Here is an 18,495-nt window from a genome sequence, read left to right as displayed (position 1 = left end):
AAACCCTCAACTTTAGTTCCGTTAACATATGTTACCCTCCGTCTAAAAAACCGTGACGGAGGGTGACATATATTAACGGTTTATAAGTTGAGGGTTTATTTCACTAGATTTTTAGTTGAGGGTTTTTTTTACGATTCATCTTTAGTTGAGGGGTTTTATCACTAAAAGTCATTAAATGTTATTCAATTATTTATTATCATTTATACATTGTTTTAAGATTTATAAGCCTTTAAAACTAATTTATAAATTTTAATACATTAATATATTTGTATATTAATTTATACATCTTAAATTAATAATTTTTAACACTACTTACAACTTATTATAACTTTGAAATATTAAATTATTTGATATTTGGCAATAGTGATATAAAAGAATTTGTGTGTTTATATCGTCATTGTCAAATATGAAATAATTTATAGTTTCTAAGTTATATTAAGTTTTAAGTAGTGTCGAGATAATTCATCCATGAAGTCAATCTTTCTATTTAGAGTACGACGCATTTTTTTCTATTTTCATGATTTCTGTCGTCCGGTTCATACTTTTCCCCCCTCCAAAATAATGCATGATTATTTTTATTCTCATTGATTTCTGAATAACTACATTATATTTTTATTTTCTTGATCAATAATATATTTGAAACATAAAGTAATACAATAAATCAAGAACAATATAGGAAAGTATGAGCCTGATGATAAAAATCATGAAAATAAGAAAAAGTACGTCATACTCCAAATAGAAAGATTGACTTCATAGATGAATTATTCTCAACACTATTTAAGACTTAATATAACTTAGAAACTTTCAATTATTTGATATTTGAAAATGACGATATAAACACACAATTTTTTTTATATCACTATTGTCAAATATCAAATAATTTAATATTTTGAAGTTATAATAAATTGTAAATCGTGTTGAAAATTATTAATTTAAGAAGTATAAATTAATTTTATAATATATTAATGTATTAAAAATATAAATTAGGTTTAAAGGCTTACAAATCAATCTAAAACAATGTATAAATGGATAATAAATAACTTAAAAACTCTTTAATGACTTTTAGTGATAAAACCCCTCAACTATTTTTGAATCGTAAAAAAAACCCTCAACTAAGTTTTCAACATTATAAACCCTCAACTTATAAACCGTTAACATATTTCACCCTCCGTCACGGTTTTTTAGACGGAGGGTAACATATGTTAACGGAACTAAAGTTGAGGGTTTATTTCACAGGATTTAAAGTTGAGGGTTTTTTTTACGATTCATCTTTAGTTGAGGGGTTTAATTACTAAAAACCCTATTTTGAAATATTACATTTCTTTACTGGTTGATTTCCTTCCAACTTCCACATTTGATTAATATTTAACATTAGTTGTTTCTTCATTTCAATTGAAAATTTTCTAAAAAATTGCACACTGAATACTACCTCCGGATATTAACGTACAAAGTTCCCTTTCAGCCAGGCTTTTTATGTCCCATTTTAATTATTAACCTATATAAACAACCATAAAGCCTTCCTCTTCCTCCTCAGGGTCAGATCTCTCCTTCCATCACAAAACCAAGAAAAAAAAAACTCTCGTTTTTGTGGTCTCTTATTCAAACCTCAAAAGAAATGGAGTTATTCACCAATGGCAATACCGTTAAGTTGCGGAGCCATCTTGATAAGTTTTTAGTCGCCGAGAGCGACCAAAAACACATCCGTCAAAGCCGTAAAGGAGGATATACACGGCTCTCCGTTTGGACGGTGGAGACAGTCGTCGGTAAACCGAACCTGATCAGATTAAAAAGCTGTCACGGCACGTACTTAACTGCGAGCAGTAAACCGTTACTGTTAGGTATGGCCGGTGACAAAGTGACTCAAACGCAGTCGTCTAACAACCCTATGGATATGCAAACGCACTGGGAACCGGAGGGAAATGGGGTGTCCGTGAAGCTGAAATCTTGGTGCGGCAAATGGATGAGAGCTAACGGTGGATCGCCGCCGTGGAGAAACTCCGTTACTCACGACGAGCCTCATACGTCGAGGACCAAGAACTGGTTGCTTTGGGATGTTATTGCCGTTGATGGTCTTGATCTTGGAAACATGTCTGATGGATGTGAGAGCTCTCTTTCTTCTCCGGTTTCCCCAAGTCTCTCCCGTTTGGGTTTCTGGTCAGCGCCCGGGTCGCCCGTTTCTGCGGTCAGGTCAAAGAAGAGTTTAGGTCGGCTCACTTCTTTTGGTTTACGTGCAATGTCTCCGAGATGGTCCCCAAAACTTGTAAGTTTGACTCTCTTTAACTATCATAAGTTCATTTTATATTGTGTTTTGGTTGATTTTGTTGTTGCTTAGATGAAGTATAACAAAGAGTTGTTATTGTTAGCTGAACTTAGACAAGTTGTACATCTAAAAAATTGGTTGGCATGCATCAGATGGAAAAGTATGAGGGGTTAATTACCATATTAATTCATAAAATTTTAGAAACTTATAGAAGAATATATGGACATATTACATATATGATTTCGGTTCACGAACCTACTAGCACACAAAAAAATCATAGCCACTTTTCTTAATGAAGGCTAGCCAAACTTCTATGGCATAGTGACATTATAAGGAACAAAAAAAAAGGAAAATCATAGCAATTTTCTTAATAAAGGCTAGCCAAACTTCTACAATCTTCAAGCTTTGATAGACAAACGCTTAGATTAAGTTAAAAAAAAAAATTTCGATCGAGTCCTGTTTTTGCAATCAATACTTTTATTCCATTGAGGAACAAAAGGGCCGGCCATGTATTTTTTTTTGTAACTTAGGCCGGCCATGTAGTCATGCTTTACATTTTGTTAAACACAATTCATATCATAATACAACTCTGTTGATAGTTAGTTTTAACATATAAACTGCATAACTAAGATCAAGTGCATTGGCGATTGTAAACTGGAGTTCACACGGTTACCGGAAAAGTAAAATATTAAAATAATCCAATATGCATGATCCCGTCTCGCCACGCTCCTTCCGCATGAACCTGGGTCGTTACTGTTTAGCAGGCCCCGCTATTGGTCAGTTTATTTTTTATTTTTTATTTAAAAAAAAAATCAAACAAAAAATAAAAAAATAATAATAAAAAAATCAAATTGTGAACCCTAACCGTGAGTTCATTAATGCGCTTACTCTAAGTATCTAACGCAAGAGAACCACGATGAAATTTGTAAAAAATAACATGATATGCATTGTAGGGATACTTAGAGCAACATTATCGGCAAGATGTTCCCATGTTCCCATGGAATATCTAGCTAATATAATATTATTGATGTAAAAAAAAGCTAATGTAATATTATTAAAAGTAATATAATTATTTCATAAATTAAAACATAGTAAATCAAAATTTGAGTGAGCTCACAAATTTAAAAAAAAACGTAAGGAAATTGAAGAGAGAGAAAACCCATTGAGGTGACAAGAAGAAGACTTTGCTAGAGCTGTGCTTTGTATCATTTATCAATTTATTGGTTGTTATTAGAACAATCGTCTCACTTACTCCCAATATTTTTGTTTAATTGAGAACCGGAATATTACATTATGAATGATTCTTTGTCCAAAAAAAAAACATTCTGAATGATTGAAGGTATTTTTAACTGAAAATTGTTGAAATAGAGTTTCATACTGTATAACAAAATGGTTTTTTTTCTCAGATTTAACTCCAACATTAAAAATAATAAACATTAAATTTGTAATCTTGGGAAGTAAAATAATTAGTACAAAAGAATCCTGATTTGGTGTTAAAAACATCACGCGAATAGAAACATTGTAAATCCAATCAGCAAAGTCTGACTTTTCCAGATTTCTTGTATCACTCACCACATGCAGTCCTTTGTTGGGTTCGCCCTATGGTTATTTTTCATTACGTAAATGATAAATCTCGCATTCATTTACTCTTTTTTTCTTTCTACAGAGCATGACTATGTTCAAGCAAAAAGAGAAGACATGGAGCTTCAACGAAAACGAAACGGTATCAGCAATGGATATTTTTCAGAAGGCAAAAGCTATTCGAATACGTAGCAGCCACAACAAGTTTCTAGCGGCGGCGGACGACGAAGAAACAGTGTTTCAGAAAAAAAAGGGATCAACCAAAAACGCTCAGTGGACCGTCGAACCAGTTCGCGATTCGGATCATGTCATCCGTCTTAAAAGCTGTTACGGCAAATACTTAACCGCTTTGAACGAGCGGTTCTTACTCGGAGCTAAAGGGAAGAGAGTGATTCAGCTAATGCCGATTCAACTCGATTCATCTGTTGAGTGGGAGCCGGTTAGGGAAGGGTCTAAGATCTTGCTCAGGACGAGAAACGGTAAGTACCTCAGAGCTAACAGTAACAGTGGACCTCCTCCGTTGAGAAAATCGGTCACGCATAATAAACGTCATTCGGCTACTCAGGAGTCGATCTCGTGGGAGGTTGATATCGTCGAGATCTTGAAGAATCCTCTATTCACGGAGGAGGAGATGGAGTTTACTCCGCCGCCACATAGGAAGCCTTCGAAATCCCCGTTGTCAGTTTCGCATTCCATGACTCCACCTTTCCTCTCAGACATGCATGATACATATGTGAGTATCTTTTTTTTTTGTTCCGTTTAATTACTGAAACACCTTTCTATACCTAGAAAGTACTGTCATAACAATTATTTTATTTTGACTAGCCTGATGAGTCCCCATCAAAATCGGATGGTATGGAGTCTTCTCCATCCTCAAAGAAGATACCGCGGCATAGGAAGCAGTCTTCGAATCCGTTTGCTCATTCAGATTCAGATGTGAGTACTTTTTTGTAATTGATAGAAAACATCTGTTTAAAATTAAAGTTATTACGTACTATAACAAGTTTTTATTTTGACTAGTCTGATGAGTCTCCATCGAATCTGGATGAACGAACCATCAGTTATCATTTTAATCATCCACTCAAGGTGGAAATGAAGTCTACTCCATCTTCAAAGAAAACATTACATCCGCCACTGCATAGGAAGCCCTCGAGTTCTCCTCATTTGAACACTTCTTCTTCTTTTTCAGACATATCAAATTCAAATGTGAGTACTTTTTTTTAATTAACAAAAGACAATTTTAAAATTAAATAACTATTATAACAAACTTTTATTTTGACTAGTTTGATGAGTCTCCATCGAAATTAGATGAGCAAACCATCGGTTATCATATTAAGCAACCATTGAAGGCGGAGATGAAGTCTACTCCGTCTTCGAAGAAGACGATGCATGTGTCACCGCATAGGAAGCCATTGAATTCTCCTCCTCCATCTTCTCTTTTTAACAAATCAGAGTCAGATGTGAGTACCTTTTTATGATTAACAAACCACTTTTATAAATCTAAACTTACTACTATAACTTTTTTTTTCTTTTTTTTGTCAAGTCTGATGAGTCTCAATCGAAATCGGATGAGCAAACTACCAATTATCATATTAATCATCCATTCAAGAAGGAAATGAAGTCTACTCCGTCTTCAAAGAAAATGATGCATCAGCTGCCTCGTTGGAAGCAGTCAAATTCCCCTCACTCGAAGACCCCAACTTTTCATTTAGACATATCAAATTCAAATGTGAGTTTTTTTTTGTAATTAACATGCAGAACACTCTTTTAAATTTAAAATTACTAATATAATATAATTTTTACTAGTCTGATGAGTCTCAAGATGAGATCGGTTATTGTAATAATCATCCATTCAAGACGGAAAAAAAGTCTATTTCATCTTCGAAGAAAACGACGCATTTGTCACCGCATAGGAAGCCGACGTCAAATTCTCATCATTTGAAGACTTCGTCTTATATTTTCGATAGATCAGATTCAGATGTGAGTAAGAATTTAACAAAATAATTTATAAATCTAAAATTACTAATGCAAATTTTTATTTTTGTCAGTCTGATGAGTTTCCATCAAAATTGGATGAGCAAACCGTGGATAATCATGGTAATCATCATTTCAAGGCGGAGAGAAAGCTTACTTTGTCTTCAAAGAAGACGCTGCATCCCCCACCGCATAAGAAGCCATTGAATCCTTATCTGAAGAGTCCATCTTTTCTTTTAGACATATCAGATTCAGATGTGAGTTTTTTTTACGTACCAAAACAGAATTTTAAAGTTAAATTTACTGCTAATTTTTTTTTATTTTGACTAGTGTGATGAGTCTCAATCGAAGTTGGATGGGCAAACTATCAGGAATCATAATAAGAAGCCTCCTATGTTGTCGAAGAAGAACCTGCATCCGCCGCCACATAGGAATTTTTCATTGCCAGTTTCATATACTAGCACTCGGTATTCTCTTTCAGACATATCAGATACAGATGTGAGTAATTTTGTTTTTGTATAATTAACAAAACATCTTGGTAAAACTAAAATTATTGCCGTAATAAAATTTTATTTTATTTTGACTAGTATGTTGAATCTCCACTGCAACCGGATGGACGAACAATCTATTATCGTATAGCTGATGAAAGACACGTGGAAGACAAATCAACTGGTGGATATATTTTCTCGTTTAAAGGAACCACCGTGGTAGAGCTTACTCAAATGCTACGAGAAGAGACATGCTTGGAAGATGTTGTGGTGTGCACTCGCAGTCCCTTAAATGGCAAGTTGCTTCCCCTTCGTTTGCAACTTCCTCCTAACAACGAAACACTGCATGTGGTTCTAGTACCCTCCAGTGGTAGTAGCTTCTAGAGAGACGTGAGTAAATCAATTTTTACTTTAAGCTCTCATATGGAGTTACTGAATCTTTGACTTGTTTGTTTGTTTGTTAAATTCATCATTGTCAAATGAGTGACTGGCCTTTTGTGTGGTGAAGTTTTTGGTGAAGCATGTGATATGAGCCTTATAAGAAGTTAATAAGATAATAATAATTGGTAGTTAGTACAGAACTCATGGTCACGGAGATATAAGTCGGCGTCGCTCTTGAGCATTAATCAATCTTAGTACGAGATAAAAACATAGCAATAGTTTTGATAATTGAAAAAAATTAATTACATTTTGGGGATATAGTACAAGTTGTTTAATCATCTAAAATTGTTCACTAAACCACTATGAAAACGACTTTAATCTTGTGAAAACAAGTGTAATCTGAGAGCATGAATGGTCTCATTCACTATGAAAAGTTTCCCAAAGATTTTCTATCCTGGAAGAGAGTAGAGATTTTGTGTCTCTATATATGGGTCGACCTGATCTCCCTTTGCCTCTTTTCGAGAAGGTACTTCAAATGTTGATCAAAATGACAGGTACTTCATGATTCAATCATTATCTTTAGTTTACTTCACTTGGTTATAACTTAGTAGATTCTACCGGAGAATCAAGAACAAGACTATGTTTATGGTATGCTTGCATTCCCCTTATTGGAGCTTGGTCATCTAGCGGAACCTGAGAAAGCTGCTAGGAAAGGGAATGAGATCAACAAAACAACTTTTGGGCTCATCAATGCGTGAGTTTCAAACGTTTATTATCCTTATCTTTTTGTTGTTACGTGGTATGCAAGCTTTTCATTTTTGTGTGTTTTGGGATGTTGTGTCATGTTCTTCAAACTGAATGTCGGTTCAACAATGCAGTAAAATTCATGAAAGGATGGTCAGCTTCATGGGATTGTTGCTTTTCCTTAAGGTGCAAATTCATTTTTAGACAAATCAGAATTACATCTTCTGATCATCTCAAGAAACGTATTAAAAACACCCAAACATTTGCAACGTTTCAACTAGGTATTCACATAACTGGTGGCATGACACTGTCTGTTACTTGGTAGGAGGTTCTCTCATAAGTAAAGTACAAGAAATATATGATAATCAAGTAAGTAGTATCTATCTTTACCTTGCATTTTTATACATTCATTTGGACTTCTTCTGAAGTTTGCGCGATTTCAATGTTCAGGCAATGTGGTACCAAGAGTGGCTTTTTGACATTACAACAATTTGGGCGTTGATTAAAGTTGGCAACATTTCCCGGTCAGTGCCACTCTCTTTTCTGACATTTTGTTCAAATGAAGTTTTGTTTCTTGATTTATCATTTGACGCGCATCTAATTATGACAAACATGTAATAATCATAAAATGAGCAAAAAGAGACAAAAGTTGATGCAGAAAGCGTTTAGTTCGTTCTTGTTACCCATGAGTTATAACTATTGGGACTATTTGTGTTTTTTATATATCATCATAAGATCGGCTTTCTTAGTTTACGTCAGCTTGCTGAAGCTGTTTATGAATATGGAAAAGGAAACTACAAAAGAGCTCTAGAACTGCTCAGTCCAAATTAACTTTGACGCTGCCGACCATAAGGTAACACATGATCTTGGATTAATAAGATATATATATCATTTATCAAATCATTACATATTGAACAAAACAATAATTTGGCCTTTTTCTTGGGCTCGGAATAGGTGATTGAGGCATCAGATCTACAGTTAGATGTTTTTAATGAAATCTGGTACACATTACTATTACTCACCGGCCAATCTTCCACTGGTAAGCTCCCAAATACACTATTCTTTAGCTTGGTTTTTCATTTACGCAGCTAAATCTGCGTTTTGAACACTGAATTTGCAGCGATTAAAGTACTGGAGAGGAGGATATAGCAGAGAGATGGTGATCCTTTCTTGTGGCGTTTGCTGGTATTCTTTTAAGTCACTTTATATGCGCACAACTGTTGATTATCGGTGGAAAGATAGATGCATCTTATTTACTTAGTTTATGCTAAGTTGATGTTATGTGGCAGGAGAAGAGTTACATCAAGTAAGGGCATATTATACAGAAGCTGTTGTAACTGCATGTAGAAAACAAAGGTGTTGGAATCTTCATATTCAAGTTTGCTTGATTACACAAAAAAATAAACAGCAACCACTCTGGTTATATTCTTTAGACATGTTTTAACGCTTTGTTGAATATAGTTTGGATCGTTATGGGCATTGTAAAAGTTGACCTTGAACATTCTATATCAACTTGCCGCTTGAATATATAGACATTTTAGTAAAGATCATATTGTAAAAGCTTACATGATCTTTTTCCAGCATGTTGCATCACCTAATTAAGAAACTTCGAGATGTCTTATACTGTAATTTTGTAATTAATTAATATACATAAAAATAATGTTATGACTTTTTTGCTATTACATGCATGATGCATCACCCTGATGATGGTTGGAGTTTCATGAGTTTTTAAGTGAAAACAATATTTGGTGACTATTTCTTTTGAAAGCTTGACGTCGACCACAAAGGTAATATTAAAAACAAAAGTCAAACGTTGATATTTATACTTCTCGGTTGTCGCTAATCCAAGTCATAGGCCATGATCAGTTACATGTACCTCCTCATGATCTTCATTTTCCATTGTTCTTTCTCAAACGGCCATTTTCTATTGTTTTCTATAATATAACCATTCTTTTCACAAAATTATCAACGTGAACATTAAAAGTAGCTTATCCAAATCATAGGCCACGTGCAGTTACATGTACCTCCTCATGTTCTTCATTTTCCATTGTTCTTTTTGTTTTTGTTTTTTTCTTTTCAAACGGTCATTTTCCGTTGTTTTCTTCGATATTTTACAAATCGATCATACACCTAAGCAAAAAATCAGTCATATATAGCAAAATTAACAATCTTTTTACGATCCGATTTAAGATCATACACCTAAGCAAAAAATCAGTCATATATAGCAAAATTAACAATCTTTTTACGATCCGATTTAAGTAGTTCAAATCGATTTAAGCCGTCATATATCAGTTAAAATTAGTCCAAATTGGTCTAATAACGGGTGTAAATTGGTTAAATCAAATAATAATATTAGTGTAAGTCCAAAAATTTGACTAATTTCTTTTTTATTTTCATATTTAATTTAATTTTTATAATTCATTAAAAATAATTTTATAATTAAACCAAAAAATTAAAAAAAATTAACAATATATAATAAATAAACAAATAATTAGTTTACTTCTCGTCCACCTAGACCTCGAATAATCCATTCATTCTCTAGACCTATACAAAACGTTTAAACACTAAGTCACCGCCTAACGTTTTATTTTATTTTATTTCTTACACTAATATATACCATATATGAACATTCTCTTAACAAAATTATTAACATGACCATTAAAAGTATTCTGTTTTCATATTTAAAATATATGGCATTTTAATCCAATTATGAAGTTTGGGTTACCCATATATTCATTGTTCTGAAATAAAATAAACAAAAAGAAGATATTGGAAAATAAAAAATATCTTATCTTTTTATACTATTTAAATATATGAATATTCAAGCTGTAAATTTTTTAAAATACCAATTATATAAGTATTTATTATATAAATAATGATTGATTTTTGTGAAAAAATAGTTCCACTTTTGAAATATAGAAATTTAGATAAAATAAAATTAAATATTGATAATGGATATATAATTTATTTTAAAAACATTGAGTGGCTTCTTTTCTAATAATCAGAATTTATAACCAAGGATATCAGACTTGTAGTCACATTTTTATTAATATAATAAAAGTATTTTTAATAATTTTATTTCCTAATTTCCAATATATTATATTGTTTCCTAATTTCCATAAACATTAATTCTAAAATGACTTACGAATTATAAACAAATGAAATAACAATTAACCAACCATTACTATTTAGTTATTTTGTAAATATTTACATATATATATATATATATATGATGCCAAAAAATCACATATATATATAAATATATATATATATTTATACTTTAAAAAACAATTACGCATAATTTTTTAACATATAATTACAAATAAAAAATGAAAATTAAACTAAATATAATTAACAAAATTAATTTATTTTCACCTATGTAGAATTAAAAGATTTTTGTTTGACTTGGAAGCTGGAAGAATGTAATTAAATATAGCCAAAATGAATAATTAATCTAATCATAATTATAATACCCAAAATCACACATGTAATTAAGAAAATAAGACAGTATCATCTAACAAATTTAGATAATTGTTATGATTTAATTATTTTGTGGATACGGAAGAGTCACTTAGTTTTATACTCCTAATATAAACAATCTAGATTGAAAACCAACATTATTATTTAGTTCAGAAGTAGTATTTGGAGCTATTATGAAGTCAATGAAACTATTGCAAGTTAGTATTTGGACGTATTAATCAGTTTGCAATTAGTCGTATCATTTCAGAAGTTTCTAAATAGTTACAAACTGAATAACACCTCCGAATATTAATTTACAATAGTTTTCTTTCAGCCAGGCTTCTTATGTCATTTAAACTATTAATCTATATAAGCAACCTTGAAGACGTCCTCATCCTCATACCTCTCCTTCCTTGACAGAACCAAAACACAACTCTTTGTTTCCATTTCATTTCGCTTCTTCAAACCTCGAAAAGAAATGGAATTGTTCTCCAAAGGCAACGCCGTTAAGTTACTGAGCCATCATAATATGTTTTTACTCGCGGACGAGGACCAAAAAACCATCCGTCAAAGCCGTCAACGATGTTCACGGCTAGCCATTTGGACGGTGGAGACCGTCATTGGCAAACCGAAGCTGATCAGACTACGAAGCTGCCACGGCACGTACTTAACGGCTAGCAGTAAACCGTTCCTATTAGGTACGACCGGCGAGAGAGTGACTCAAACGCAGTCGTTTAACAACCCTATGGATTGCCAAACGCATTGGGAACCGGGGGGATACGGGGCTTCGGTGAAGCTGAAATCGTGGTGCGGGAAATGGATGAGGGCTAACGGGGGAGCGCCGCCTTGGAGAAAGTCAGTTACTCACGACGAGCCTCCTATGTCGAAGACCAAGAACTGGTTGCTTTGGTATGTTATTACCGTTGATGGCTTTGATCTTGAAAACGTGTCTGATGGATTTAAGAGCTCTCTTTCTTCTCCGCTTTCCCCACATCTCCCCGGTTTGGGTTTCTGGTCAGCGCCTGGGTCACCCGTTTGCGGCAGGCCAAAGAAGAGTTTAGGTCGGTTCGCTTCTTTGGGTTTACGTTCAACGTCTCCGAGATGGTCCCCAAAACTTGTAAGTTTCATTGTCTTTAACTATCAAAAGTTCAGTTTACATTGTGCTTTGATTGATTCTCTTTTTTCTTTTGCTTAATTAAGTGCAATGTTCTAAACAGAGTCTAAGACTCTATGATTAATAGGGGTTCTTAAATACTTAAGAGCCGGTTCTTAAGTTTTTTAATTAAAAGTTTACATTGTGCTTTGATTGATTCTCTTTTTCTTTTGCTTAATTAAGTGCAATGTTCTAAACAGAGTCTAAGACTCTATGATTAATAGGGGTTCTTAAATATTTAAGAGCTGGTTCTTAAATTTTTTAGTTAAAAGTTAAGAAACGGTTTTTTTATACGGTTTTTTATATTCCGTTAAGAACTCCACCCTAAAAACTCTCCATTAATCATGCTCTAGCTGGTATAGGTTGGAATCAATTTTCTGTCTAGAAAATTGTTTAGACTCTTAGAGTATATGTGTTTATGGAAGAAGAAGGAAGCAAATAGGAGAGTCCCACACTCATGAATTTCCTTTCTTGGTCATTCTTGCGAGAAAAGAGTTTAGACATATATTCTCTAAATATTCCCCTTTTTTTTTTTTGTAACACAAGCTTATATTAAAAGCTCAATGAGCATAAAAGTTTACAACTGAAACAGAGGATCCCGGAGCATGCTCAAACGGTACAACGATAATAGAAAGCATTACTAAACATGGAAAGATATACCCTATAAGAGGCGAGTCAAGCTCAACAAGATGAAGAACCCCATGGAGAAACTTCACCTTAATCTCTAAGGCGATTGTTCGACAGAACAATTGATAGTCGAAGACGACGTTGAAACACCAATAAGAAGCGGATGGACTGTTGATCAGCAAGAGCTTTTGGTGAGAAGCTCTAAAACCATAGGCAAGACCAAGAAAATGAAGCCCTATCTGACTTGATTTGAAAATGAAGCAAGCGCGATCAGTTCTAACCTCAACAAAACTTATCAACGAGACTATGTGAATCTCAAATGCTAGCTTAGCCTTCATACGGACGTTTAGGACAATGGAGTTGGATGACGGATTGAACGGTTTGATCGGGTCAAAATCTTGGACCTCAACATTACCGTGTTGAAGCCAATAACTTGTAACCAGAATAGACCTGAGCATGTAGTCATCGCACTCGTTCTGCTTGAGCGTGTTTGAGCAAACGTCGGGTGAGAGGCAGAGTGTTTTGGGACGGTCGAGTTTCCTTGCACAATACTTCGGAGTTGGAGTGAGAGCACATGGCAATGGAGGAGCGAACTGACCTTTTTCGGTACTAGCACCGACTGAACTTCCCGACGAGACTATGTGAATCTCGAATAATTCGGAAAGCTTGACATTGGCCGGCAAGAGCTGAAAAACTCTGGAACCGTAGTCAAAAGGCCTGAAATGCCTGGATTTGGAGCCGCGGTTCTCTGTTTGTTCACCAGAAAGCGCTGACGGATCTAACTCTCCACGTCCGGTGGGACTCGCCGTTGTAGTCCAGAACCCAAAGGAGAATAGTTGTTGCAGGGCACACGGATCGGAGATGGATACGGGTCTACCTCGTCGGACAATAAGGCCACCAGAGAGCTTCATGGCGTTGCTTGAGATCAAGATATCAGAGGTAAGAACGACACCACAGTAAGAAGCAAAGCTCATCAACAGATTTATCGTATTCAAACTAGAGCTGGCGGCTGATATGGAGAAACTGAACTGACTTGAGTTGGGCGGTGGAAGCACGGCAGCGAGATAAGAGGAAAGGAGACCCCTTCTGTGGAGACGCACCGATGATTGGTTGCATATGAAGAGCGAGTCAGCAGTCGGAAAATGTAGAGCACGAAGTAGATCTGGGGGGTCCGGCGGATCTGGAGGATCCGGTAGGATAAGCAGAGTCATCAGAGGAGGCCAAGACATCCTCTGCATTTGGAGATTCGATGCTATCCCCTTATGAGGAGCCAGAGGAGACATGTCGCAGCAATGCAGATCGGGAGCGGCGAAGAGGAACAAAGGAGAAGAGATCCGGTGACGGCCAGCCATTCTGATCGGAGAAGAAAAGAGGAGGCGGCCGCCTCGGAAACCGTGTCTGAGAGAGAGTTCGCCCTAGTCGCTGTGGATGTTTGATGTCTAGGCTACAATTTGTTTGTTTAATGTCTCTAAATATTCCCTTAAATCATCTTTTGCAGTCCATACTTTAATGGCATAGTGACATTATTAGGAAGAAAAAGGCCGGCCATGTAGGTTTTTTTTGTAATTTAGGCCGGGCATGTAGTCATGCTTCACATTTTGTTAGAACTATTCATTAGACAATACATTTCTTGAATTCATAAAGTGCTGATGTGGAAATTAAAACGTGGCAAATGCAACAGTAATAAGTCTAAAACCACAATAAAGTTTTCTTACATATTTTCCCATTCGTTTACTTTTCACAGAACATGAAACAAAAAGAGAAGACGTGTAGCTTCGACGAAACGGAAACAGTATCAGCAGTGGAGTTTTTCCGGAAAGCAAAAGCTGTTCGAATGTGTAGCAGTCACAACAAGTATCTAACCGCGGATGAAAACGAAGAAACGGTGTCTCAAGGTAAAAACGGATCAACCGAAAATGCTCAATGGACCGTTGAACTGGTTAGCCATTCCTATCATGTCATCCGTCTTAAAAGCTGTTACGGCAAATACTTAACCGCTTCGAATGAGCGTTTCTTGCTCGGAGTTACGGGGAAGAAAGTGATGCAGTTAAAGCCGAGTCGGCTCGATTCGTCTGTTGAGTGGGAACCAGTGAGAGAAGGTTCTAAAATCTTGCTCAAGTCTACATATGGTAACTACCTCCGAGCTAACGATGGACCTCCTCCGAGGAGAAAATCCGTCACACATGATAATCCTCGTTCCGCTACTCTGGAGTCGATCTCGTGGGAGGTTGATGTTGTTGAGATCTTGATTAATCCTCAACTCATGGAGGAGATGGAGTTTACTCCGTCGCCAAGGAAGTTAGTGACTCCAGCGCCGCATAGGAAACCATCAAATTTTCGGCTGTCAGTTTCACATTCCATGACTCCGTCTTCTTTCTCATACATATCTAATTCAGAAGTGAGTATCTTTTCTTTCGTCTAGTTACCAAAACACCTTTTTTTATAATCAAACTTATTGCCGTAACAAATTGTTATTTTAACTAGTCTGATGAGTCTCCATCGAAAGTGGATGGGCGAGTTATCGATTATCATATTAATCCTTCATCCAAAGCGGAGATAAAGTATACTCCCTCATCAAAGAAGACACTTCCTTCGCCCCCACATAGAAAGCCATCTTGGAATCCATTTTCTCTTTCAGACAAATCAGATTCAGATGTGAGTACTTTTTCTGTAATCATCAAAACATTTTTAAAATCAAATTTTCACTATATATAATTTTTCTTTTTCTTTTGACTAGTGTGATGAGTATCTAACGAAATCGAATGAGCTAACAAACAATCATCACATTAATCATCCCTTAAATGCGAAGATGAAGTCGAACACCCTGCATCTGTCACATCATAGAAAGCTGTCTAATGCTTTACATTCGAAGACTCTGTCTTCCCTATTAGACCTATCAGAATCAGATGTGAGTACTTTGTTGTGATTGCCAAACATACATTTTTATAATTAAATTACCGTCACAACAATTTTTTTTTAATATTTTGATTAGTCTGAGTCTCCATCGAAATCCAATGGGCAAACCCTCCTGATATATGATGATATTAATCTTCCGTCTAAAACGGAGATGAAGTTTACTCCGTCACCGAAGAAGATGCTGCACCCGACACCATATAAGAAGCCGTTGAAGTCGACGCATTCGAAGTCCTCGTCCTCTGTTTCAGACAAATCAGATTCAGATGTGAGCATCTTCTTTTGAGTAACTACCACAACACTTTATTAAAAAAAATTAAAATTACCGCTGCAACAAATTTTTTATATTGACCAGTGTGATGAGTCTCCATCAAAATCGGATGGGCGAGCTATCAATTATCATATTAATCCTCCGTTCAAGTCTACTCTATCATCAAAGAAGACGTTGTATCAACCACCAAATAGGAAGCTGTCGAATTCTTCACATTCGAAGACACCTTCTTCTCTTTCAGACATATCAGATTCAAATGTGAGTATTTTTTTTTTTGTAATTAACAAAACACCCTTTCAAATTAAAATTACTATTATAACAAATTTTTTATTTTTAACTAGTTTGATGAGTCTTCATCGAAACCGAATGAGCAAACTATTGATTATCATATTAATAAACCATCCAAGGCAGAGATGAAATCTACTTCGTCTTCGCAGAAGATGTCGCCGCATAGGAGGCCATCAAATTTTTCTCATTCGAAGACTCCGTCTTTTATTTTTGACAGATCAGAGTCAGATGTGAGTACCTTTTTGTAACTAGCATACACACATTTTTAAATATAAAATTACTGTAGTAACATTTTTTTTTTTTTAAGCAGTCTGATGAGTCTCCATCAAAGTGGGATGAGCAAACCAGCGTTTATCATATCAATCCTTCATTCAAGACAGAAAACAAGTCTACTCCATCTTCAAAGAAAATGTTGCATTCGCCTTCTCACTCGAAGCCGTCAAATTCTCTTCATTCGAAGACTCCGTCTTCCCCTTCAGACATATCAGATTCAACTGTGAGTATTTTTTTTTGTAACTTAAAAAAAATGCTTTTAAATTAAAATTATTACACTAACAAATTTTTATTTTGACTAGTCTGATGAGTCTCCATCGCAATCGGATGAGAAAGGTTATCATATTAATCATTCATTCAAGTTTGAGATGATCAAGTCTACTTCATCTTCAAAGAAGCCATCCAATTCTCATCATTCGAAGACGTCTTCTTTTTTTGACAGATCAGATTCAGATGTGAGTATATTTTTGTAACAAAGAAAACACTTTTATAAATCTAAAATTACTGTAGTAACAAATTTATATTTTGCTCAGTATGATGAGTCTCCATCGAATTCTACTCTACCGTGGAAGAAGACACTGCATCCACCACCACATAAGAAGCCGTCAAATTCTCCGCATTCGAAGACTCCGTCTTCTCATTCAGACAAATCGGACTCAGAGGTGCGAACCTTTTCTTTTTGTAATTACCAAAACACCATTTTAAAATTACCACCATTACAAATTTTTATTTTTGATTAGTCTGATGAGTCTCCATCAAAATTGGATGTACAAACTGTCGATTATCATATTAATCCTCCATTCAAAGTGGCGATGAAGTCTAGTATGTCGTCAAAGAAAATACTGCATGGAAATGTAAGTACTTTTTTTCTTTCGTGTAATTACCAAAATAACTTTGCAAAGTTAAAATTACTGTTGTAATAATATTTTTATTTTTTTTAATTATGTTTTGCCTAGTCTGTTGAATCTCCTCCATTAAAACCGAATGGGCGAACTATCTATTATAGTATCGCTGATGAAAGACACATGGAAAACAAATCAACTGCTGGATATTTTTTCACATTTAGAGGAAACAGTGTGGCAGAGCTGACTCAGACGCTACGAGAAGAAACATGCTTGGAAGATGTTGTGGTGTGCACTCGCAACCCCTTAAGTGGCAAGCTGTCTCCTCTTCGTTTGCAACTTCCTCCTAACAATGGAATACTCCATCTCGTCTTACTACCCTCCAGTGGAAGTCTCTATGAGAGACGTGAGAATCGTTTTTAACTTAAAGCTCTCATATATAGAGTTATTGAACCTTTGGCTTGTTCGTTTTTTATTAAAATCCACCATTGGCAAATGAGTGACTGGCTTTTTGTGTGGTGAAGTTTTTGGTGAACCTTATAAGAAACTAATAAGATAATAAGAGTTGGTAGTTGGTACATGACTCATGGTCACTGAGATAAAAGTCGTCTTCGCGCTTAAGCACTAATCAATCTTAGTAAAAAATAAAAACGTAGTAAGATTTTGATAACCTAAAGAACTTGAATACATTTTTGGGGATAATATCATATATAACAAGTTGTTTAATCATCTGAAACCGTTATTAAACAACTATAAGAACGAATTTAATCTTGTGAAAAGTCGAAGTACTAGTTTCACAAAAATAAAAAGAAGAAGTTGAAGTACTCCGTGAAGTCATCTGAGAGCATGAGTGGCCTCATTCGCTATGCATCGCCGTAAGGTCTTATGTGTACGTAAAATTTTCAGCGCATCGCTCTAGTAGGATGCACATTTTTTTTTTTGAACGTAATTTCATATTTAAATTGCAGAAAAAATAAAATGATACAAACCTTCCAGCTAGTGTTTTTGGCTCAGCCAGCCCAGTTAATCAGCCCAAAAGATTAAGTACCCAAATCAAAGATCCTAATTGCCTTTAGAGTAAAACTAGGCCTTAGCCCAAATTAGAAAAATCGAGAAGATGAAACGGACGAAGGTTTGTGTCGTTGAATCCGATGAAGCTGGTGAAGATTCAAGCAAGCCATTGGAATGGTCCTTAAACATATCTGTTGGAAATAGCTTCATTTGTCCAGCTACACAGCATG

General features: G+C 35.1%; 2 protein-coding genes across 3 annotated transcripts; both read left to right on the top strand.

The window, feature by feature from the left end:
- The first annotated feature begins 1,289 nt into the window (after positions 1–1,289).
- Positions 1,290–9,353, top strand: LOC106350455. The gene is made up of 12 exons (XM_048736725.1): positions 1,290–2,264; positions 3,952–5,047; positions 5,125–5,570; positions 5,648–5,821; positions 5,890–6,072; positions 6,146–6,313; positions 6,403–7,614; positions 7,710–7,797; positions 7,879–8,281; positions 8,383–8,467; positions 8,549–8,613; positions 8,718–9,353. The coding sequence occupies exons 1-2, from the start codon at positions 1,616–1,618 to the stop codon at positions 4,602–4,604; spliced, it is 1,302 nt and encodes a 433-aa protein (XP_048592682.1). The 5' UTR covers positions 1,290–1,615; the 3' UTR covers positions 4,605–5,047; positions 5,125–5,570; positions 5,648–5,821; positions 5,890–6,072; positions 6,146–6,313; positions 6,403–7,614; positions 7,710–7,797; positions 7,879–8,281; positions 8,383–8,467; positions 8,549–8,613; positions 8,718–9,353.
- Positions 9,354–9,760: 407 nt separating this feature from the next.
- Positions 9,761–17,832, top strand: LOC106351927. 2 transcript variants are annotated; one of them, XM_048736721.1, is made up of 12 exons: positions 9,761–12,004; positions 14,412–15,065; positions 15,152–15,322; positions 15,405–15,575; positions 15,660–15,848; positions 15,936–16,109; positions 16,289–16,369; positions 16,450–16,635; positions 16,715–16,867; positions 16,946–17,074; positions 17,153–17,266; positions 17,369–17,832. In XM_048736721.1, exons 1-12 carry the CDS (start codon positions 11,366–11,368, stop codon positions 17,675–17,677), a joined length of 2,970 nt encoding a protein of 989 aa, XP_048592678.1. In that variant the 5' UTR covers positions 9,761–11,365; the 3' UTR covers positions 17,678–17,832. The 2 variants fall into 2 exon arrangements, with proteins under 2 accessions (XP_048592678.1, XP_048592677.1); XM_048736720.1 differs by having other exon boundaries at positions 16,193–16,369.
- Positions 17,833–18,495: the final 663 nt, after the last annotated feature.

Source organism: Brassica napus, chromosome A7, assembly GCF_020379485.1.
Source record: "Brassica napus cultivar Da-Ae chromosome A7, Da-Ae, whole genome shotgun sequence".
Taxonomy (NCBI): domain Eukaryota; kingdom Viridiplantae; phylum Streptophyta; class Magnoliopsida; order Brassicales; family Brassicaceae; genus Brassica; species Brassica napus.
The sequence above is the reverse complement of the archived record's forward strand: the minus strand, read 5'-3'. Positions and strand labels throughout refer to the sequence as shown.